At 55.6% G+C, this 22,936-nt stretch overlaps 1 protein-coding gene across 1 annotated transcript in view; it reads left to right on the forward strand.

Annotated features, from left to right (window-relative positions):
* SDC3 (syndecan 3) overlaps window positions 1-21,146 on the forward strand; it is a 39,489-nt gene extending 18,343 nt beyond the window's left edge. Inside the window, exons 2-5 of the mRNA XM_037990818.2 lie at window positions 11,900-12,017; window positions 13,463-14,076; window positions 16,043-16,334; window positions 17,255-21,146. Coding sequence (XP_037846746.1) covers window positions 11,900-12,017; window positions 13,463-14,076; window positions 16,043-16,334; window positions 17,255-17,421 — 1,191 coding nt within the window. The 3' untranslated portion in view covers window positions 17,422-21,146. The remainder of the gene's footprint in view (window positions 1-11,899; window positions 12,018-13,462; window positions 14,077-16,042; window positions 16,335-17,254) is intronic.
* Window positions 21,147-22,936: the final 1,790 nt, after the last annotated feature.

Raw genomic sequence — 22,936 nt, forward strand, 5'->3', positions numbered from 1 at the left:
TAATATTCCATTGTATGAACATACCACATTTTATTTATTCATTCATCAGCTGATGGATATTTGGTAGTTTCAACCTTTTGGCTATTATGAATAATGCTACCTTTTTTGGTGTGCGGACATACATTTTCATTTTTCCTGAATGTATATCCTAAGAGTAGAATTACTGAGTCATATGGAAACTCCATTTAACATTTTGAGAGACTGCCAGCCTCTTTCCTAAAGCAGCTATGCTGTTTTACATTCCCACCAGTGGTGTGTGAGGGTTCTGATTTCCCCACGTCCTCGCCAACGCTTGTGATTATCTGACTTTTTGATCACATTCATTCTTGCATCCATTCATCCCTCAAGTATTTATAGAACATCTATATTCAACAAGGCAGAAGGCCCACTGCAGAGCGGGGAAGGGAATTTATCCCTTGAAGAGTTGTTTAGAAGATTCCATGGCATAATATCTAGAACAACCCCCACTAGGCCCAGCACATAGTAGATGCTCAGAGACGGGAGACAGGGAGTATCAAGGAGAGGATCTGGGGCTGGTCAGGAACCATGGGGCCTCCTGGGAATGGAGGAATAGAGGATGGAATCTGTACGTGCTGACCATGTACTGTGTGTGGGAACCGGTGCTTTAGTCCTCATGACCCTCTGGGCCATATCATTGTTCTATTTGCAGATGACAGAACTGAGGCTCAGGCCACGCAGCTTGTCCTGGGTCACCAGGCTGAGAAGTAGTCAGACTGTGGGCCGAGAGCCTCGTTTGGATCATCTTATTTAATCCTCCCAACCCCTGAGGTCAGTACTGTTACTATGCCCATTTAGTAGGTGAAGAAACAGAGGCTCAGAGAGGTAGACTGACTTGCCCAGAGTCGTGTAGCTGGTGAAGTTCAATCCTGGTATTTGGAGCCACATAGTCTAGCATCAGAGTCCCTGCTGTGTGTCCTAGGCCTCTGGAGGTGAGGGTGAGGGCGTGGACATGTCTGGCTCCCTCCCTCCCTTCCTTTCCCACCCCACTGTGTCCCACAGAGCCTCATCTTGGGTTGGAGACAGTCCTAGGGGCAAGTGTGGCCCTAGGCTGGCTTTTGAGGTCCCTGCAAGCCCTTCTTCCAGGCTTTTTGTCTGATGCCTTGCTCTGTGCCTCAGTTTCCCATCTGGTTGGTGGTGGTGGTGACTCCCAAGTCTGCTGTGGCTCAGACCATCTGAGTCTGGCTTGTACCGTCCCTTGAAGAGGAGCAGCCGAGAAGCCAGTGGGACTGCTCCAAGCTGGGGGCGGGGAGTGGCATCTCCACTGTGTGTGAGTTTGGGCTGGTTATAAATAACCCAGCAAACAGGAGGGTGCGGGGAACCACAGCCCGCCTCCTCAGGAGGAGAGGCCTGGACACACACACACTCTTACAGACAGGGCTGTGTTAGTTGTGTGTGTGTGTGTGTGTGTGCGCCCAGGGTGTATGCTCAGCCTGTGTGTGGAGAGGGCTTTGGGGAGCCGTCAGAGCTCCCGGGCTCCCGGGGCTGCTGGAAGGGCTGGGCCTGCTCGGGCTGACTCCAGCAGGGTCTCTTCAGTTCCCTGGAGGAGGCTGGGGTCAGCCCCGCAGAGCTGGACGTCTGGCGGGGTCCCTGGAGCCCCCTCACCTGGCTTCAAGTGGTTCCAAGGTCAGGCTGAGGATCCTTCTGCTCTTAGGGGCCTCCATGTGATCCCCCAGCCCCTTCCCACTGCCACGTCCCACCCTGCCTGCTCTCCCCCTCCCTGCTCCAGTCCCGAACCCCATCCTCACTCTCCAGCCGAGCTCACTGACCTCTAGCAAGTCGCCTGGGCTTTCTGCCTCTGTGGAGTAAGGAGGCCCATTTCACCTGGCTTCTGAGAAGGTGGGGTCCAGTGCTTCGTGTGTGCTCAGTGAAGGCTGCTTTCCTCCAGGGCCAGGCCTGGTTGAGAAATGGCCAGAATGTAGGCTCCACAGGGAGCCCACTGATCTGCATATTTGCATATAATTTACATAAACATTTTATGACAAAATATGCTGGGATCAGTGTCCGTTTCTCTTCTCTCCTCCCAGCTCACTTGGAGTCCTCCTGGCTGGATTTTGGAGGGACCAGAGAGAACTCTTGTCCATTCCTCAGTTTTACACACAGTTAGACTGAGGCCGGAGAAGAGCAGGGCCTGGCTCGGGATCCCATAGCGATTGGGAGCAGGAGGCAGGTGATGTGGATCTCTGGGGGGTGATCCACCCCACAGTTTATTCACTGAACAAAGATTGATGGAGGCTGACTGTGTTCCAGGAGCAGTCTGAGCCCTGGGATTAGAGGAATGACCACACAGACCTAGTCACTGCCACCAGGAGCAATTGGAGGGGGAGACAGACACATTCCTGTGAGGCCCAGAAATAAACCAGCCAATTTCAGGCTAGTGGTGAGCAATTGAGGACTAGCCCTGGTTTTGCAGACTAGCTGGGCATGTGGGGAGGACATTTGAGTGGATTTGGTGGTCAGGGAGGTGAGCTTTGAGTGGGGACACAGTGTCTTGTCTCAGTGCCTACTGACTGCCTGTTCACCGCTAGGCACATGACAGCTGGTATCTCTGTGTTGGGGATCATTATTCGTATTTCATAGGAGGACAGAGTGAGGCCCAGTGAGGCGAAGGGATAGGACCAGGTAAGCAGTTTGGGAGTGGGAAGCCAGGGCGGGAACACCTAACTCCACACCGGGTTGTTCCTCGGAGACTCATGGGCCCCAGGAGCGGGCAACCCTTGCCATGTTTGCTGGCATTGACAGTCATGGAGCCTGGAGACGGACTCCTAAAGGCACCTGCTGGTAAGTCATGGTGGGGGCGGGGGGTGCCTACCTAAGCCGGGCCACCTGTCGTGTGAGCGCGCCTTGTCCTCCATTTCTCTTCCCAGGCTTTCAGGCTGTGTCTGTGCAGGGAGCTGGGTGTGAGGTGGTACTGGTCTCTGACGTTTGCCCTGCTTTTGAGAGCCTTCTGGCAGGGGAACTGATTAGGGCTAGGAGCAGGTGTGCTCTGTAATCCAAAGGGCATGGTCTTTGGGGTTCAACTAATCTTGGGTTCAAATCCTGGCCCATTGCTGTGTGACTTTGGGCCAGTTGCTTCACCTCTCTGGACTTTGGTTTGCCCATCTGTGAAATGAGAATGACAATCCCTTTCTGGTAAACTGAGAAGAGAAATGAGGCAATGTGCATGTGAGGAGCCTGGCACTTAGTGAGGGCTCCCTCTGCGGGGGTGTGATCATTTTTGTAAGGGATGGAATGGCCCAGCCTTTTCCAGAAAAGTCCTCAGTGGAAGGAGTCTTGAATCACAAACTGGGGTTCCCTGCATGCATTCTCAGGGGTTCAGGAGTTCACTGAACACAGGATTTAGACTCAGCAAGGCCAGAATTCAAATCTTGTGTGACCCCACTGATGGCTTAACAGCCTCAGTCTCCTCGTCTATAAATGGAGACCATATTATCTGCTTCCCAAGGCGGCCAAGTGGGTTCACTGAGATCCAGTGGAAGGGCCCATTGGAGTGATTGGAGCATGGTTGGTGGCCCTTCTCCCTTAGTAAATGACAACACAGTGGAGGTACTGAGTCCCAAGAAAGGACTTCCTAATTTGGACCAGGGAGGTGGTTGGCGTGCGTATGTGACATTCAAGCAGGCTCACAAAGGAGGCATCGTGTGAGATGAGCCAGCTTCGTGAGGACATACCTAGTGCCTAGGATGGTGCTTGGCACACAATAAGTGCTTAATAACCATTGGTTTTACTGATTAACCAGCTGAGTAGGTGCTGGCCAGGCAGAGATGGTGGGGAAAGGTATTCCAGGAAGCAGAAACAGGCCTGAAGGATCCCCGTGTTCCCAGAGCCGTAAATAGTTTTGTGTGGGAGGACTATGGGGGTGGGCAGCTGGGAGTAGGGTGTGGGGGGTGCTGCTGGGTCTGGAAACGAGGCCTCAGTGGGTGGTCCTGCTCTCAGGCACGAGCTTGGGGACAGGCATCAATGAGCAGTGTGAGTCAGGGTGGCCAAGAATGACGTGAGAGGGCAGGTGGCTGGGACTGATGGGGCGGTGATGGAGGCGTCCCAGCCCCTGATTGAGGAAGGGGCCTGGCTTTCCCAGGGTTGCATTGTCAGCTTCTGTCTAGGTACAGGGGACAGAGTGGGCTGCTGTAGGGCAGTCAGTCTGCACCTTGATGGAGACTGGCCAGGCCAGCTGAGCCAGGAATGGGGCTGATGGGAGAAGGCAGGCGGGTGGGTGTCTGGGCACCACAGGCCAAGGTGGCCGCCAGACAGGCTGATGCCAGGGGAGGGAGCCAGGTCCTGCCAAGCCAGCCCGCCTGTGGTGAGGCTCGGTTGGGCCGCTGGGTACTGCCAGCTCCCTCAGAGGCTTTTGTGTTCATTTCCTTTCCACCCGCCTTTTCAGTTTCCTCGTAAGGTTGCTCACGGACAGTCTCAATGGGGTCTCAGCAGAACCAGGGGACCCGGAAGTTTCACAGACCAGAGAACGCCAGGGACGGAGACTCAGGGAGAATGTGCTCTCTCTAGTAATGAAAGTGCTATGGGTTTATCACTGAAATTGTGGAAAATACAGAAAGGTCCTGAGAAGAAATTAAAGCTGCCTGTAATCCCACCACCCAGAGAGAGCCTCTGGGAGCCTGTAGTTATAATGCAGCTTTTAGAAATTCACTTTGGTAGTGAGTTCATTAAAACAGGATCAAGTTCTACATATTTTTGTAACCTGTTTTTTAAACATAATGATGATACTCATATTAATAGCCAGCATTTACTGAGCCATTTGTTAATGTGTGAACATGCCTAGTGTCCTTCTGTAAACCCCACGAGGTGGGCATTCTTATCTTTGTTTTACCAGTTAAAGCAGCCTGAGAGAGTTAAATATCTGCCCAAAGTCACAGAGGAGTAGAGAGAGCCATCTGCAGATTCCTATCAACAGCTATCCTGTCTTGTCTTCTTTTTTTTTTTTTTTTTTGAGACAGAGTCTTGCTCTGTTGCCCAGGCTGGAGTGCAGTGGCCGGATCTCAGCTCACTGCAAGCTCTGACTCCCGGGTTTACGCCATTCTCCTGCCTCAGCCTCCGGAGTAGCTGGGACTACAGGCGCCCGCCACCTCGCCCGGCTAGTTTTTTGTATTTTTTAGTAGAGATGGGGTTTCACCATATTAGCCAGGATGGTCTCGATCTCCTGACCTCGTGATCCACCCGTCTCGGCCTCCCAAAGTACTGGGATTACAGGCTTGAGCCACCGCGCCCGGCCCCTGTCTTGTCTTCTGATGATCAATATGTACATTTTCCCACATTCTTCAATATTCCTTGAAACAAGTAAAAAAACAAAAAAAAAGCCTTCTATGATGCATTTGTGTTTTTTAATAACCTAATTGGTGTAGATTTGTGAGTACTCAGTTGTTGATAGCTGCATAATAGTCCATGTTATAGTTGTGCTCTCATTTTATTTATTTATTTATTTATTTATTTATTTATTTATTTTGAGGCGGAGTCTCGCTCTGTCGCCTGGGCTGGAGTGCAGTGGCACGATCTCGGCTCATTGCAAGCTCCGCCTCCCGGGTTCATGCCATTCTCCTGCCTCAGCCTCCCCAGTAGCTGGGACTATAGGCACCCACCACTGTGCCCAGCTAATTTTTTGTATTTTTAGTAGAGACGGGGCTTCACTGTGTTAGCCAGGATGGTCTCGATCTCCTGACCTCGTGATCCACCTGCCTCGGCTTCCTAAAGTGCTGGGATTACAGGCATGAGCCACCGTGCCCGGCCTGTGCCCTCATTTATTTCACTCGTCCCCTGTTGCTGGGTAGGTGGGTTATTTCCGTTTTTTCCCTCTCGTAAATAACATTGTGCTGGATATCCTTGACCTAAGGACCGAAGTTTTGGGAGTTCAGAGTGTCAGAATCAGAAAGGCCCTTAGACCACCATGCTTGGTTTTCCATTTTGCAAATGGGGCAAAGGAAAGGCAGAGAAGGGGAAGAGGATTTGCCCACGGTCTTGGAGGCTGTGGGCGCCTGAGCCAGGGCTGCTACCTGCTCTCCTGTTGGGGCTGGGGTGGGGACATGGGTGGGGGCAATTGCCCCAGTGGGAAAAAGGGGATCCTGGGGGGATGGTGGGAACACAGGACTGGGTGGAGGGCAGACTGGAGGTGACGGGGAGATGCAGGCTTGGGGTAGGGAGGGCTCTGCTGCCATGATGTCTTTGCAGGGGAGTTGACTGGGATGGGACGGGCCCAAAGGGAACATTTCCTGCCCTCTGAGATGCCTTTTCAGATGGGAGTGGGGTGTGGGGATAGGTTTGGTTGGTGAGAGGCTTGAGTGTGTAAGAGCCGGGGTGAGTGGGAGGGTGTGTTTCTGGGCTTGGTGGATTTTTCTCGGGAGGTCTGTGGTGTTCAGCTTGGCCTTCTCTGCTCTCCGCATTCCCCTCCTCCCCAGGCCTCTGCTCTCTGGGACTTGGGCTCTGTGGCCCCTTCCCTAGCGGGTGCAGTCCTCATGCCCCTCATCTCCAGCCACAAGTGGGTGTGGGGCTGCTGGCTTCCTGGCCAGGGCAGCTGCGGCTGGGTGGGGGTGGGGACTGAGACGTCCCCCTCCTGGTCCAGGCTCCCCATTGTGCAGCCCCCTTGGCTGTCTTGCTGCCCGGAGCCTGGCCCCAGCCCACATTCCTACGGTGATGCTCTGGGTCTCCAGGGTGGATCTGGTGAGCGTGAGGGGCACTGAGTTCTCACAGGACTGAGGGATTTTTGGGGACGGAGCCTGCAGGGCCATACTGAGATGCCCTCCCTCCCTGCCTCAAGGAGCTAGTCGTTACATCGTCGCTGTGTGTCTTTGGGCAAATCACTTTACCTCTCTGAATGCTTCATGGCAGGCTAACCCTGCCCCTCGTTTCTTCTCAGCGGGTGTGATAAGCAAGGCTTTCCCCTCTCTGTGCCTCAGTTTCCACATCGGTAAGAGGGGAAAATTGAACTCAGTGATCCCTCAGGCCCAGTGTATCCTTGAAGTTGCAGCCTGAGGTGGGAAATGCAGGTCGTAGGAATACAGACAAAGCCTTATGCGACTCCGACTGTGTGCATGCATGATTTTACTTGATTCTCACAACTGCTTTATGAAGTATCATTATTGGCCTCATTTAACCAAACAGGCTCAGAGAGGTTAAGTAACATGTCCAAAGTCACCCAGCAAATATCAGAGCTGAATTTGAATCCAAGACTCTCAGAACCTAAAGCTGGGCCCCCAACCCTTGCTCATGTCGTCTCTGGTCACCAGGAAAGTGAGGCCTGAGTCTGGCTAATTAGGGGAAGGAAGCTCGGGCAGAACTAATTACACTCGATTTTATTCTTGTCTTTTTGCAACATGATTAGTGCTGCACAGGGGTGCCGGGCTCCTGGCCCCCAGCCTGCTGACCTAATTTGTGTGCTTGTGTCTGTTTCTGTAACTTGCCCTTTCTCCCCCCTCATCCAACCTCTCTCTTTTTGTTTCTCTCTGCACTCTCCCCTGCTGTGTGGCCTTGGCAGTGCCACTTAACCTCTCTGGGCATTAATTGTCTCATCTGCCTGGGTGTAGTCATCCCAATTCGGCTTCCCTCGTGAGGAGGTAGAGGCTTACATGAGGTAAAGACTTGGAAATAATAATAGAAATTTTAACATAAGCTAACAGTAATCGTGGCTACGTTGATTTATTCATTTTTCACTTGGTGTTCGGTCCTGTGCTCAGCCCCTTCCCACAGCAACGCTATGAGCTGCATAGTCTTATCATCATCTCCATTTTACAGTCGAGAAAACTGAGGTGCCGAGATTAAATGGCTTGCCTGACAGCCAGCCGGGTAGTAAAGAGGAGCTGGTTCATTATGCTTTGCCTCTGTGCTGACCTGTTTCTCTAGGAAGGCTCATGGTGGTGTGGGGGCTGGGCACAAGAGACCCCAAACTCTGGGGTGGGCTCTGAGGGAGGATGGGGTGGGAGGGATGCACGGGCCTTCCTGAACATGTCCCCTGCACTCAGAGTGAGTGATGAGTGGGAGGGCAGAGGTAGCCTTGGAAGTGAGGAGACTTAGCTGATATCCAGCTCATTTGGACCCTCACCCATCACAGCCCTGACGGGGTGTTCCTGGGAGGGAGGGGGCTGGGCAACCTGGGAGGTGACACCTCCTTGCCGCTGGCCCAGGGGAGCCTCCCCAGCTGCTGCTTTAAAACTCTAGGAGAGGATCGGTGGGAGTAGATGTGGAGTGAGGGGGCCCGTGGGTCACTGCTGGTCCTGGTCCCTTCTGGGTTGGGAGCCTGAGGTGCCTCTGTGGAGTGAGGCTGTGGGTGAGTTCAGGAGGGTGTGATGACTAGGGGACTGTGAGGAAAAATGGAAGGCGGGGGGCGTCAGTCCGTTAGGAAGGGTGCCACGTTTCATCCCTATGTGTGTGTGCACCTGTGTGTACCCGGAAGGAAAGTGCGTGTTTGAGCGCATGTGTGAGGGGAGGGAACTGGGATGCAGGTGTTGTGGGTCTGTTAATGGCATGTGATGTGGGTGTATGTCTGCTGGGGCAGGTTCAGGGAGGGACAAGTAGACTGCACGCGTGTGGAGCAGGGTGTTGGGAGCACTCGGCGTGTTGGGTCCTGTGCTCAGCCCCTTCTCCTGCAATGCTATGAGCTGCATAGTCTCATCACCATTGTGTGCTGGTTCGTGGGTGTGGATGTTTAGTGGGTGTGGACGGCTGTGGGTGTTGCTGAGTTGATATCATGCAGGGGGTGAGGGGCAGCTGCGGGGCACAGATGTATGGATTCAGCCCTGGACGAGCAATGGGTCGGGGGTGGCCCAGGAATGTCCAGGACAAGGGTTTCAGAGACAGAGGCCTCATGCCTGAATTCTAACCCCTGCCTCAGTTCCTGCATCTGTGCAATGGGGATGATAAAACCCTGGGCGGTTGTGGTGGTTAAAGGAGGCCGCATAAGTAACGTGCTCCCAGCACCTGACCTGGGGCAGGCCCTCGGCAGCAGCAGGCAGAGGTCCCTAGAGTGCCCTGGGAACGTTCAGCGGCTCCCCTGGGACCCGATGCTCAGGAGTTCATGGGCTGCTCAGGGAGCCTCCGCCGGGTGTCCCTTCCTGAGATTGGTGGTGGCCGGAAGCAGCAGGTTCCATGTTTCTGCCGGGCATGCTCGCTGTGTGTGGGGGGTGCAGCCGAGAGGAAAGGTTGTATCTGAGTTGTGAGGTTCATGTCTGAGTCAGAGGATGCACCTGCCGGAGGTGATGTCTAGGAGCGATGTGTGTTTAGGGAACAGGCGTGGCCGTGGCAGTGGCTCTGTGCTGTGGGCCTTGGTGAGGTGAGTGTGGTGCGTGGGGTCAGGAGAATGTGCTGAGGTTTGTCGGGGGCATCGGTGGGGTATGTGGTGAGGAGAGGAGTGTGTGTGTGGCTGTGAGTACCCTAGGGCAGGTGTACATGCAGCTAGGGGTGAAGTAGATGGGTGAGTGTGTGCTGGTGTGGGCTGGGCTATATTACCTATAGGCTGTGGTGAGTATACAGATTGGGGTGGGCAGACATTGCACTTAATTGTGTGTGTGTGTGTATCCGCTGGGGTGCATGGTACATGCATGAGAATGTACATGCATGAGGATGTTGGGCTGTTTTGTGTGTGTGTGTTTCTGCGAGTGCGCGTGTGTGTTGGGGGTACGGAGGCTTCCTATCAGGCATGGGGGGGTTATGTTTACCTGGAGGGGGCACAGTGAGGGTCAAGGAGAAGCTGGCAGCGTCCTGGGGCTTTTGGATTCAGTTCTCCTTTAAGGGAATGGCATGGATAATTATGCTCATTATGATGGATTATGCAAATGCAGAGGTCGTTTGGGGGTCAAAGGCTGCTTGTCACCCTCCTCCTCAGGCATTCTGTGACTCTTAAGGCTTTCCCTGCTGCCTCTCAGGCTCCGTTCCCCACCCCTCGTTCCTCTGTCCCCTCTAGGAGTTGCAGCTACTAGCACCCCTTCTGTAGCGTTCCTGTGAAGGCCTCACTGAGTCCCAGCGCCCATGCCTGCAGGTCCCAGGTGTCCTTGCATTAAGTTCCTGCTGAACATCCTAGGTGGGCTCAGGGGTGACCAGGCCATTCCTCCCCCTGCCATCCCGCCGTGGGGGTGCTTGCTGTTCGGAAAGAATGTGTTCTTGGAAGCAGGTTTGGAAAATTACTGAGGTGGCCCCTTCCCCAGCCTTGCCTCATCCGCATGAGGCTAAATTAGGATGTGTGAGTTCTCCCCCTCTGCCTCCCATCCTTGCCTTCTCTCCCTCTCTGTCATACCCCCCAGCCCACCCTCCCCGTCTCTGCCCCTGTGCCCCCTGGCCTCCCTCTGTCCTCGCCTCTCTGTCCCCGTCTCTCCACCTCCCCGCTCCCTGTCATCCTCTCCATTCCCCTGTGATCTGTCCCTCTCCTGCACCCCCCCATCTCTGTGGGGAGCTGCAGCTCCTGGTCCTTAGCATGGAGAAGATGGTCGTCATGGTAACGGTTGTCATGTCGATGGCTACTGAGCTGGGGATGAATAGTATCTAGGTGAGTGCTACCTGAGTAGAGGCTGATGGGTTTCCAGGAGGCTCGATGCTTGTCTCTGAGCTCAGAGCTGCACGGCAGACCCAGCTCCTCCTGCCCCATGCTAGTGGCTGTTTGTACCCACTCGGTGGTGACACGCCGAGCCCTATGTGGCTGCTTTTAGGTGAGCATATGTCAGTGTGTGTCTGTGCATGTGCTGTGTCTCTGGGGTGTGTCATTTCAAGGGTCTGCGTGGCTTGGAGGTAGGTCTTTGGGTTTGTACAGGCTTTTCTTGAAGCAGGAGTTTAGGGGCTAAGTGGCACTGGTCACTGAGGAATTTTGGGGACTCTCTTGTTTTGATACCCACATTTACCTCAGTTGGGGGCTTCCAGGGACCACAGACCTCTTAGTATCCCTCCTCTCAGCTAAAGGCCTCCAAGCCACTGCCCAGCCTGCTGGGAAGGATAGAAAGACAGTGAAGACAGCCCTGGGCAGGGGCAGGGGCAGGAGCCGGAGCCTGGGTCCCTGCTCAGTCCCCATTCTTCTGTGTGACTTCAGGCTGCTTACCAGAGAGCTGGAGGGAGCAGGGACTCTGGGTTGGCTGGTTCCGGTTGTGGAGGGAAGTGGTATGGGGAGCTCTGGCTCCTCCACCGTGGGTGTTTGTCTTTCTGGGCAGAGGGGAGCTGGGGAAAAGTTGGGCCTTACTGCTCTGAGCTCCTGGAATGTCTAAAAAGGAGGAAGACCCAGCAATTCATCACAGGAGCAATTACACTAATTGTTCCACTCCATGACTCACTGGTAGAAAGTAAATACTGATTAATTCATTACTTTGAGACTGTGTGTGTGTGTGCATTTGGTGAGGGGCACCTCCTGGCTCCCTGCCCTGGCTGGGCTGGGCAGGGCTCTGGAGCAGGTGGTTGAGGCTGGGGATATGAAGACAGGACTGAGATCCTCACTCTGGCTTTGTATCAACTCCAGAAGGGGGCCCATCAGTGGCAGGGGGTGAGAGGCTGGGCCCCAAATGCAGGGCCAGTCCAGCCCTCCCCTGCTCACACACACCCTAGGGCTCCCCACAGCCAGTCCAACATTGCAGCTGCTCAGAGACCACCTCAGACCTACTGAACCACTGAATTTAGTTTTCACAATATTCAGATGTGCAGTCAAGATGAAAAATGACCAGTTTCTAAGAGAAAGTCATCAACCAGACACTGAAAGCCTTCTGGGATGGGGCCCCAGGTGACCTGCCCCGCCCTACCCCTGCCCTGTGAATTATTCACACGCACGCACTTTCCTTCCGGGTGCACACAAGATCTCTGTCACCCATATGGATGTCACTTGGCCCACAAGGGCACCTGTTGCCCTTCTGGGCACACCCAGCTGCGAGTCTCAGGTGCTGAGCCCTGTGTCCGCCTCTACCTTCCCCAGGCCCAGCGCTGGCGCAGCGAGAACTTTGAGAGGCCCGTGGACCTGGAGGGCTCTGGGGACGATGACTCCTTTCCTGATGATGAACTGGATGACCTCTACTCAGGGTCGGGCTCGGGCTGTAAGTACCCCCTTCCCTACCCCTGCCTGGTGGCAGTGACCAGTCTGTATCCAGCCCCTTCTCTGAGCAGCCCATGGGGGTTTGCTTCAGTGAGGCAGGGGGCGTTTACTGTATGGGTCAGACAAGTTCTTGGGCAGGATCCCCAGAACAAGAAGGGCAGAACACCCTCCTGGGGATGGAACCAGGCCTGGGAGGACCTCAGAACCCAGGATGCCCAGCTCTCCAGGGTCCCCCATCTGCATCTCTGTGTGTGCTATGTGGCTCTCTCTGCAGACCTTGCTTGGTTTGGGTGGTCCCATCAGGTCCAATAAGCTGTGGCCAGTGGTGGGGTTAGGGCTGTGACGAGACAGGGCAGGTGCTTCAAGTGGTGCCTGGTTTGGCTCCGCCCTGGGGAAGGGGAGCCAGGCCAGGTGGGTCTAGCAGAGTCTCGGGAGGGAAGGACGCTGGGAGCCCCACTCTGCCACATAGCAACTGTGTGCCCCTCGGTGCTCCCCCTCCCTGAGTCCCTGTGTTCTCACCTGCGGATGGTGAGAAATACGCTTTCCTCTCAGTGCCTCTAGGAGGGTTTGGGATAGGAGGTTGGGGTCTGGCACAGAGGAGGAGCTCTCAAAACCGTAGCAAAAAGACGGTGGCTGAGACTGGGCCCAGTGAGGTCCTGGGCTGGCATCTGAGGAGATGGTACGGGTCTGCACGCCACAGAGTTGGCTCCCCACAGCCCTCGCCTCTGGTCTCCCCTCCTTAGCCCAGTCCTTTGAGCCCCTTTCAAATTATTCTTTGTAAAACCTATTTCTGTTGGGTCACATCTCTACTCGCAAAGCTCCCTGGCTCCCCTCCCTCCTGCCTGGTTCCAAGCCCAGGAGCTGGCTGTGGCTTCTCCCTCCCCCTTCGCCTGTCTCATTTCCTCCCAAGTTCCTTCACTGTCCGGGCTTTGCATCAACCAGGTTGCTCAAGCAGTTCCCCTGCTGCAAGGGTTTCTTCTCCCTCTTACCCTCTGCCTGTGCCTCTGGGGGGAAGCCCCTAGTGTACCACCCTGCCTTGGCCATGTGGTAGGGGTGCCTTTGGGGACTGACTCTTCCCAGAATGCCACTCCTGTGTTCCCCTGCAAGCCCCAGCAAGTTTTGCAACCAGAAGCACCTCAGTTGCTGCTGCCTGGTTTAAACCTCATAGAAGCTGTAGGTCGGGTGGGCAGGAATAGTCAAGGAAGGCTTCCTGGGAGAGGCGGCCCCCAGAATTTTTGACTTGGCAGAGAGAAGTTGGGGAACATCAGCAACTGGCCACCTCTGGCCAGGCTGTGCCTTCCTCCTTTCTCTCATCTTTTCTGGGAAAATTGGGCGAAGAGAGGGGGTTGGGAGACCTAATCTTGATGGCCATTGCTTACCTGGGATCCTCATGCCCCTCACAACCACCCAGCTCCCTAGCTCTCTCCCTCTCCCCCACCCCCTCAGACTTCGAGCAGGAGTCGGGCATTGAGACAGCCATGCGCTTCAGCCCAGATGTGGCCCTGGCAGTGTCCACCACCCCTGCGGTGCTGCCCACCACGAACATCCAGCCTGTGGGCACACCATTTGAAGAGCTCCCCACTGAGCGCCCCACCCCAGAGCCAGCCACCAGCCCCCTGGTGGTGACAGAAGTCCCGGAAGAGCCCAGCCAGAGAGCCACCACCATCTCCACTACCACGGCTACCACTGCTGGCACAACAACGGGGGCCCCGACTGTGGCCACAGTGCCTGCCACAGTGGCCACCGCCACCCCCAGCACCCCTGCAGCACCCCCTTTTACGGCCACCACTGCTGTTGTAAGGACCACCGGCGTACGGAGGCTTCTGCCTCTTCCACTGACCACGGTAGCCACGGCACGGGCCACTACCCCCGAGGCGCCCTCACCCCCGACCACGGCAGCTGTCTTGGACACTGAGGCCCCAACACCCAGGCTGGTCAGCACAGCTACCTCCCGGCCAAGAGCCCTTCCCAGGCCGGCCACCACCCAGGAGCCTGACATCCCTGAGAGGAGCACCCTGCCCCTGGGGACCACTGCCCCTGGACCCACAGAGGTGGCTCAGGTGAGGGTGTTAAGAAGGGACAGGGAGGAGGGCAGAGGAGGGTGGGTCAGGGGAGGGATGAGGAGGATGGACCTGGACAGGACTGAGGACCAGGAGGCTATAGAGATGAGCCAGACAAAGTGGGGGCAAGGGGCAGGACCAAGGGACAGAGATCAGATGGGGAGGGAAGAGGGACAGAAAACGAGGGCTGGGGTGGTTGGATCCTAATGGGATGGGGCATTGGTGGGGAAGGAATTGGGTGAACATGTGCATTGGTGACAAGGCAGGCCAGGCTGAGTGTTTCGGTTGAGAGCATTAACTCGGCAGTCTGGTAGCTGGATCAGAATCCTTCTGCTGCCACTTCCTCGTCATGGGACCTCAGGCCAGTCCCTGATCCTTTCTATACCTCCTATTCCTCATCTACGGAAAGGAGAAAACAATAGAATGTGTATCATTTCATTGTGAGCACGAAGTCTCCTGACACCCACAGTGCTTAGAACAGCGCGTGGTGATGGTGCAGCCAGTAGGTTCTCAGCTGCTGTCCTCATCACGGTTGTTAATACCATGGGTCTGAGGGTGGTTAAGAGCCGGCTGTATGAGAATGCATCACTTGCCTTGTGGAGGGCTGCCTGGGTGTGGCTCAGTGCTCAGCACTTTACCTGTGTTAGCCCCAGCCCTCATGCCCACCCCACGGGCAACACTGTGATCATCTCACTTTACAGACGAGCAACTGCTGGCGCACAGGGAGGTGAAGCCACTTCCCAAGGCTCTGCAGCCAGCAGTGGCAGTCAGGATTTGAACCCAGGCAGCTGGCGCCAGAGCCGGGCAGTCTCGCAGGGCCAGGGCTGCATGTGTGTGCATTTGGGATATTCTGGATGGGGCAGGGGAATTGACGGGAAGAGGATGAAGATGTCAGGAATGCCAGGGATGGATGAATCCCAAGGACATGAGAGAGGTGGTCTGGTCCCTGCCGGGTGCACTGAGTAAGATGGAGAGGGGGGAACATGGACTGGGTGCCAGGGCCCTCTGCAGCTGGCCTCACTGAGGAGGGCCCTTGGGCTGTGGAGCTGCCTTGGGGCCAGTGTCTGTCCCTCTGACTCCCCAGCCAGCTGCAGCAGGGTGCAGGCCCTTCCTTCGCCTCCTCAAGCAGCTGGGGCAGCCTGGTGTTTTCACATAGACTTGGCCAAGCAGGAAGGGGAAACAATGACGGGGTACGGAACCCAGGAGAAGGTGCACAGAGCCCAGGTTGCTGGAGGAGCCACTGTGCACACTGTGTACACTGGGGCACTGCTGCAGCCTCTCTTCAGCCTGGACACCAGGCTCACCTTTCCATGCCCACCTTTGAAGGAGCGACATCCCTGCTCCAAATGGCTCCCACAGCCCCCACTTTGGTTTCATGATTCCCAGCTCTGATCCTGCCTCTGAGTGGTGGGAGTCCTAGAGATTGTCAGTCACTGAGCTGGTTTCCAGGACACCTGCCCCTGAGGCCATCATGCTCTGCAGGTTTTGCTCTTGGACTGGCCTCCAGGCTACAGGATGCTCCCCTGCCTTAGGCATGGACCCGGACCAGGCCCACATCCATAGCAGCTGCACCCAGCAGTTCCCAAACATCCTCTCGGCAGGAATCCCCCGAGGATTGTTACTAAGACCGCTGGAGGGGACAGGATGGGGATAGGATGTGGCCAGAGCAAGAACAGAGGCAGTGTGGTAGTGGTTAGAAACACAGACTCTGGAGGCAGATAGATCTGGATTTTAGTTCTGTCCCCCACTTACTAGTTGTGTGTCCTTGGGCAGGTCATTTACGCTCTGAGCTGACTTCCTGCTGTGTAAACTGGGGACATTATTACACTCCTTCGTGGGGATAGTGAGTAGCACAGCGCCTGGTGTGTAGGGAGTGCTAAGTGTTAGCCCCCAGGGCAGTAGGATGGTGGTGGGGGGTTATGCATGCATGTGTGGTTGTCCTGGGCTCATGCCACCCTCTCTGCAGACCCCAACTCCAGAGACCTTCCTGACCACAATCCGGGATGAGCCAGAGGTGCCGGTGAGTGGGGGGCCCAGCGGAGACTTTGAGCTGCCAGAAGAAGAGACCACACAACCAGACACAGCCAATGAGGTGGTAGCTGTGGGAGGGGCTGCGGCCAAGCCATCATCTCCACCTGGGACACTGCCCAAGGGTGCCCGCCCGGGCCCTGGCCTCCTGGACAATGCCATCGACTCGGGCAGCTCAGCTGCTCAGCTGCCTCAGAAGAGTATCCTGGAGCGGAAGGAGGTGCTCGTAGGTGAGAATTGGGGTCTGGGCCAAGGGGAGCCTGGGGGGATCCCAGAGTGAGGCACCTGGCTGGGCCTCAGTTTGCCTCTAGGAACCCAGAAAGAAGATCAGGGCGTGGTTTCCTAGGAGCCAGACAGGAAGGAAACCTGAGAACTCAACCCCCCAGGTCCTGCCTTCTGGCTCCTCCCGACTTTTCTCCTTCCCAATATCCAACCCTGACTTCATGTCCATCTCTAGGTCTTTCCTCAGTGCCCTCTGACCCCTTCGTGGACTCTGACTTTGATCCCTGCTTTCCTGGGCCACACTGGCTGACCCCCTGGGACCTCACTTCCTAGATGCTAACCTCTGACCCATTCTTCAGCTTGACCTTCCCCAATTTTTGACCCCAGTCCCTGTGGACCTGCCCTGGCTGCATCTAGGGAGTCTCTGGACTCCTGGTTCAAATTCTGGCTTTGCACTCAAGGCAAGGTACTTCACCTCTCCAGCCTTCCTTCTCTTCATCGGTAGAATGGGGATAGTCATTTTGCCCTTAATCAATTCTAAGAGGTACATTCTGTTCACATGTTAACTCTTCTGTAATTGGGGTATGTCATATTTAGTTAGCAGAGTTTTTCCTTTCCTAGCAGTTATAAAATACTGGGGCATCTTATGACTGATGGCATTTTAAATTTGATGAAGCCCTCAGATAACCTGTCCCTCATAGGGCTGGTGTGAGGGTTCAGTGAGTTAGTGTGTTGGGCAATTAGAATGCAGCCAGTGAAGGCCTATAGTGGTACCCAGTGCTGGTAGTAGTAGTATTGTCTCCATCTTCACTCCAACTCAGATCCAGGACTCCCAGCCCACTCCATACCCTGGCCCCCACCCCTGAGGACCCTTTGCCCTGGTTCTACCCGGCCTCTGGGCCTTGACCTCTGCCCTCTTCCTCCACAGCTGTGATTGTGGGCGGGGTGGTGGGCGCCCTCTTTGCCGCCTTCTTGGTCACACTGCTCATCTATCGCATGAAGAAAAAGGATGAGGGCAGCTACACGCTGGAGGAACCCAAGCAGGCGAGCGTCACATACCAGAAGCCTGACAAGCAGGAGGAGTTCTATGCCTAGTGGAGCCACAGTGCCTCCCTGCAGCCTCAACACCACCCTGCCGTCCAGTCCCCAGCCTGGCCTCACCAGCCCAAGCCAGGGACTGGGCCTGGAACCTGGCCCCAGTTCTTCTCTGCCCTCCCTCCCAAGGTCTGCCCAGGCTGCCGGCCTCACACAGATCTTCCCCGAGGAAGAGGGGCTACTGCCATCTGCCCCAGACTGTGCCCTTATGAGCTCATCTCTTGTTCCCCTCATCCCTGCCACCAGTCTGGGGCTTTAGGACCTCATGTCAGATGGATGAGAGGAAGAAAGCTCCTGATTGGCTGGTGGTGGAAGAAAGGGTGGGGCTTGAGATAGGCCTGAGCCCCAACTTGGCACCCACAGGGCTCACTGAGATCTCCTTTTTGGGGCAGAGAGGCACTCAGACTGATTTCCAGGATAAACATTTGGTAAACACAGCCCTTGAAATCATCTAGACACTCACTGCAACCTCTTGCTCCTATCCCAGGGCCTCTCTCTGCCTGGGTGAGAGGGTATCCCTTGTCACCAGCCTGTTTTGTCCTGGTCTCTCTGGGGTTGTTGAATCTCTCCTCTTGCCTATCAAGTACACATGTACCCCAGACTTCATTTCTTTCTGCATCTTCCTCCAAGAAACAGCTTCCTGAGGGTGCTGGGGCAGCCACTGGTGAGGAGGGGCTGCTCTGATGTCCCTCCTATGAGGGGACTCTGCACAGACACCATTGCCCACACTGTCACACATATTTTCATGCAGTCACACACAAGACAAAAGCATGCAATGACAAAACCATACGCAATCCTGACTGCCCAGCCAATCAAGACATATCACAGAACACACACATCCTTCCAAGAATGTTTATCCTCATGCATCATGTACACACCCCCAGACACTGCAATGCAAGTCACTAGTCATGGTCACATGATAGTGACAGTGTGGCCTCCTCCCACCCCCAGTACACCCACCCTCTGGCACCACACACATTGTCTCCAGCTTTCAGGCTCACTGGGGAGGGTGGAATCGAGCCGGAACAATCAGCCCATATTGGGTCCCCCTAAGTTGCCCCGTCATACTCAGTCCCATGCCATGGTGCCCACACCAACCATGCAGCCACCAACCCCAGCCAGTGTCAGACACAATTCCATGTGGATGCACAGTCTCACTCCACATGACCTGCTCTCAATGCTGGAGGGAAACAGGCAGGCCCTTGCCTTTCTTGGAAAAAGTGTGGGGCCACAGCCCTTTCAGGGCATTGCACACAGGTGGGCCTGGCCTCACTCCTACCTTCTTCCTCCCCACTGCAGTTGGCAAAGGGGGAGGTTTGGGGCCAGACCCCCACTGGCTGGCAGCCTGGGGGCTCCTCTAAGGCTGAGGAAGGAAATTTGGCCCCAGCTTGTTGGGGGGTCTTGGGTCTCCCAGGACAGAAGGCCCAGGGCAGGGAGGGGGCATGTGGTTGGGCCCCTTTCTCTCCCTGTGTCCCCTTCCTGCTCTGAGCTAGGGGGCTGACTCTGCCTCCCAGGACACAAGTCTCCAAAGTGCCTGTGAGGGCGGGCCCTCCGCACCCTCTGCCCTCTGCCTGGCCAGGCCAACCTCAGCCCACCTGCCCAGAGGCCCTCCCTGTGGGCACCCCCTCACCTATTTGGCCAGACAGTTCTGGCTGCAGCTTCAGGGGCCATGGCTGGAAGCAGCCCCTGCAAATCCCTCAGGCCCTGAGGTCAGGGTTTGAGGGATGAGAGCAGGTGATAGTGGGGGAGGGATTACTTCCTTTGTTACCTAGCAAGTAGGGCTATTTCCATCGGTATTTTAAATGTGGGGTCACAGATCTTTGGGGGAGGGCGTGCTTGGCAGGGGGCCTCTTGGAGCCAAAGGGATGTGGTGTGAGTTGTGAATGGCTGGCACTCACGCTCCCACCCCTCACCCACAGCCCAGATTCAAGTCAGGAAGGCAGGTTTTATTTCAGGGCCCTTTGCAAGATGCCCTGGCAGCAGATTTCTGCAGGATGAGGGGTAGCAGTGTGTAGGCAGTGAGGGTGAGGTTCCGGGGGCTGTCCCACAGCCTGTCTTTTCCAGGCTGGGCTCCATCTTCCAGTCCCAAAACCCTCCTTCACAGGGCCCAGAGGCTTGTGAGGAAGCCAGGTGGACCCAGCCTTAGAAGAGTAGGCATGGGGGGCCCCCAATATCTGGAGGGGGTAGGTTGGCCTCAGTCATTTTTGGAGCAGAAGGGCTGGGTCCTGGGGCCAGAGCCCACAAGGCTCAGCCTCCCTACCCTGCTCCCTGGGGTGCTGCTGTCTTGGAGACCACAGCTCTGGTGAGACGGCCTGGGCAGGCCAAGGCTGAGAAACCAGGGAGGAGAGAGGAGAAAAGGGCTTGGGCCACCAGCCCCAGAAGGCGCCGGACCTTGGGTGGGAGACCCACCAGTTGGTGTAGGTTCTCTGTAGGGCTGGAGCCCATGGTGGGGGTGGCCCCAACAGACCTGGCTCCTCACATCCCAGGGGTTGGCTTCTGATTTGCGGCTTGGGCTCCTGGCACTGGCTTCTCTTCTCTGTGTCCTTAGCATTTGAGAGAAGAGGCCAGGGGCCTTGTTCATGGAGCCCTGGACCCAAGGCAGATGTCCAGGCTTTATCCTCGTGAGGTTAAAGAGTCTGACCAGCCCAAATCTGCCCTGGCCAGCCTGACCAGGGCAAGGCAGTACGAGAGTTCAGTGAGGACTAGCTAGGGTTCTCCAAGGTGCAATGCAGATGCAGGGCCCTCATGTGCCCCTACCCCTGCCTGTGATGGGGTGTTCTGAGGGGCTTTGGCATTTGCTGGAAGCACAGCGAGTTCCAAATGAGAGGGAGCTTGTGTGGCTTGAGAGCCTTTGGGGCCTTGGCTGCCAGAGCACGAGGCAGGCCAGGACGTGGAGAGCCCAGGCCCTGTCTCCAGGGGGCCAGATGGGGCCTTGCCTGAAAGGCTGGTCCCCTTGATTGCTGGAGGTGTGTGGGTGGCAACCAGGGCTGGGCAGGGCTTAGGGTGTGTGGACCAAACCCCCCTAGGGTTGGCAAAGCTGCCTGTCAGGCCTCCAGGTGGGGGCCCTTGGACGCAGCAAGCAGACCCTCTGCCTCGCAGGGCAGGAATGGCTGCCTCCTGGGTTCTCTGGATTTCTTCTCCCAACAACTACAACCCTGGACTTGCCTCCCCAGGCCTCTTGCCTGTAAATAGAAGCCCGCAAACTGTACAGATTTAGAGGCATCGAGACTGGGCCCCGGGAGTCGCCATCTGAGAGCCGATGGCCCCAGCATCCCCCAGGTGCCTGCCTGGCACCACAGTGACCCTGGCCTCAGCGTGGCACATGCATGTAAATATTTTTCGTAGGCGGCGTGGCTCCAGAGAGCCCCCTGAAGACAGTGTCCCTCCCTCTGGTGAGTCCTTTCTCCTGTACAGAACTGGCTGGGGGTGGGTGGGGGTCTGCCGTTCCCTCCCCCAGGCCTTCCCTGCCCCTTCTCTGCCCTGTAACCTGTTTATTAACTGTACCTGTCCTGAGTTCATGGCCAAAACCTTAAATAAGGAAAAAGACAGTGGAAAAAAGAGACCAAGGCGCCTGCCCCACTGTGGGTACTCACCTGTTCCAGCCTTGTGAAGGAACTGGTTTTGTTTTTGTTTTTTTTGTTTTTGTTTTTGTTTTGTTTTTTGTTTTTTAACACTTCCCGTGCTGTGCCCATTTATAAGAGGAAATAAAATTAAGCTGAAATGTTGTGCTGTGTCCAGAGTATGAGATAAATATGGTTATTTGGGGAGGGCAGCCCGTGGCTGCATCCTGGGCCCCAGCCATCTTCCCCCATCAAAGAAATTGAGAACCAAGCAGGGAAAATTGACTAACAGCCCCTCGTGGGAACCATTATGGTCAAAGCTGCTGTTGGTTGAGAGTGTCCAGGAAACCACGGAGCCGCTGCGGTGAGGCTGGGGTGGGGGCTGTGGTTGGGAGGGGCCAAGCAGTGGTGAGAGGGGCCTGTGGTTCACCCCCAGGGGAAGAACTCTGGCTTTAGGCCACAGAGAAAATTTTGGGACCACAGGATACCAGGATCAGAGCAGCCGAGATGAGACAAGATGGCTTTGAAGTCTGAAGTCTGTTTTCAGATCCAGGTGTTGACATTTCCTAGCGCTGACTCTGGACAAGCCACTTGACCTCTGTGAGTCTTAGTTTCCCCATCTGTCAAATGGGGTCAGAATAATACCCCCTGCGTGGAGTGCTGTGAGGACCGCATGAGCTAGAATGCTCTGCGCGGCACCTGCCACAGTCAGCACGTAGCTCACGGGCGCTCTGATGATGGTGTTGGAACAGAATAGAACCTCTGGATGGGAGAATGTGACCCAGAATCACAGGTCAACTCCTGACATCTGGGGTTATAGAGCTGGGCAGGCCTCAGAGCCCGCCTTGGCACCCTCCTTGGTGTCGAAATCCCTTTTCCAGCCCCTACTTGGCATAACTCCTGTCCCAGCCAGCTGGGTGTGTCCTGAGGGCCAGTGGGCCACCCTGCCTATTTTGAAGTACTTCCTAATTTCAGCTGAAATCTCTCTCTCCAGTGTTGCCCGTCTCCAGCGCTCGTACGCTCTGGGGGCGCACGGGATTGTGCTGCCCCTTGCAATGGGACAGCCCCCAGGTATGGGTGTAACAGTCGCAAAATTCCCTCCTTCGAGGGAAAGCTCTACATGTCCTACAAATATGTCTTCTAGAAATGTCTTCCTCTTGGCCAGGCATGGTGACTCAAGCTTGTAATCCCAGCACTTTCGGTGGCCGAGGCGGGTGGATCATTTGAGGTCAGGAGTTCAAGACCAGCCTGTTCAACATGGTGAAACCTCATCTCTACCAAAAATACAAAAATTAGCTGGGCTTGGTGGCAGGTGCCTGTAATCCCAGCTACTTGGGAGACTGAGGCAGGAGAATCACTTGAACCCAGGATTCAGAGGTTGCAGTGAGCCCAGATTTCATCACTGCACTCCAGTCTGGGTGAAAGAGTGAGAGACCCTGTCTCAAAAAAAAAAAAAAAAAAAAAAAAAAAAAGAATTTTCTTCTTCGTAATATGTGATAGCCAGGGTGCTGTTGGCCCTGGGAGTGGTTGGAGCCTGAGGCCTATGGCTCTGGTACACGGTCCTACCCATCCCTCCCTCCTTCCAATAAAGTTTCTGTGCCTGGCTCTGTGCTTGGAACTGGGAGCTGAGGGGTCCCCTTGACAGCCCCGGCCTCTCTCCCTAGAGCATGTACAGTCTATCCGGGAGATGGCTAATAACCAGAGTCTTGTGACGGTGATGACACTGGTCTGTGGTGGGGGAGGGTCATTCTTCCTCAACGGCCACCTCCAAGCCCCCGCAAGATTGCCCCTCACTGCGAGGCAGTTCAGGGACAGAGCTTTGGTCCCCAGGGCCTCACTGTGGGACCTCAGACAGTTTGACACCTTGGAGCCTCAGTCTGCACAGCTATAAAATGGGGTGAAGGGGCCAGACCTGCCGCTGGGAGGTCCTCACAAGAGTGAGTCAGTTAGACACC

Source organism: Chlorocebus sabaeus, chromosome 20 (assembly GCF_047675955.1).
Source record: "Chlorocebus sabaeus isolate Y175 chromosome 20, mChlSab1.0.hap1, whole genome shotgun sequence".
Lineage (NCBI taxonomy): Eukaryota > Metazoa > Chordata > Mammalia > Primates > Cercopithecidae > Chlorocebus > Chlorocebus sabaeus.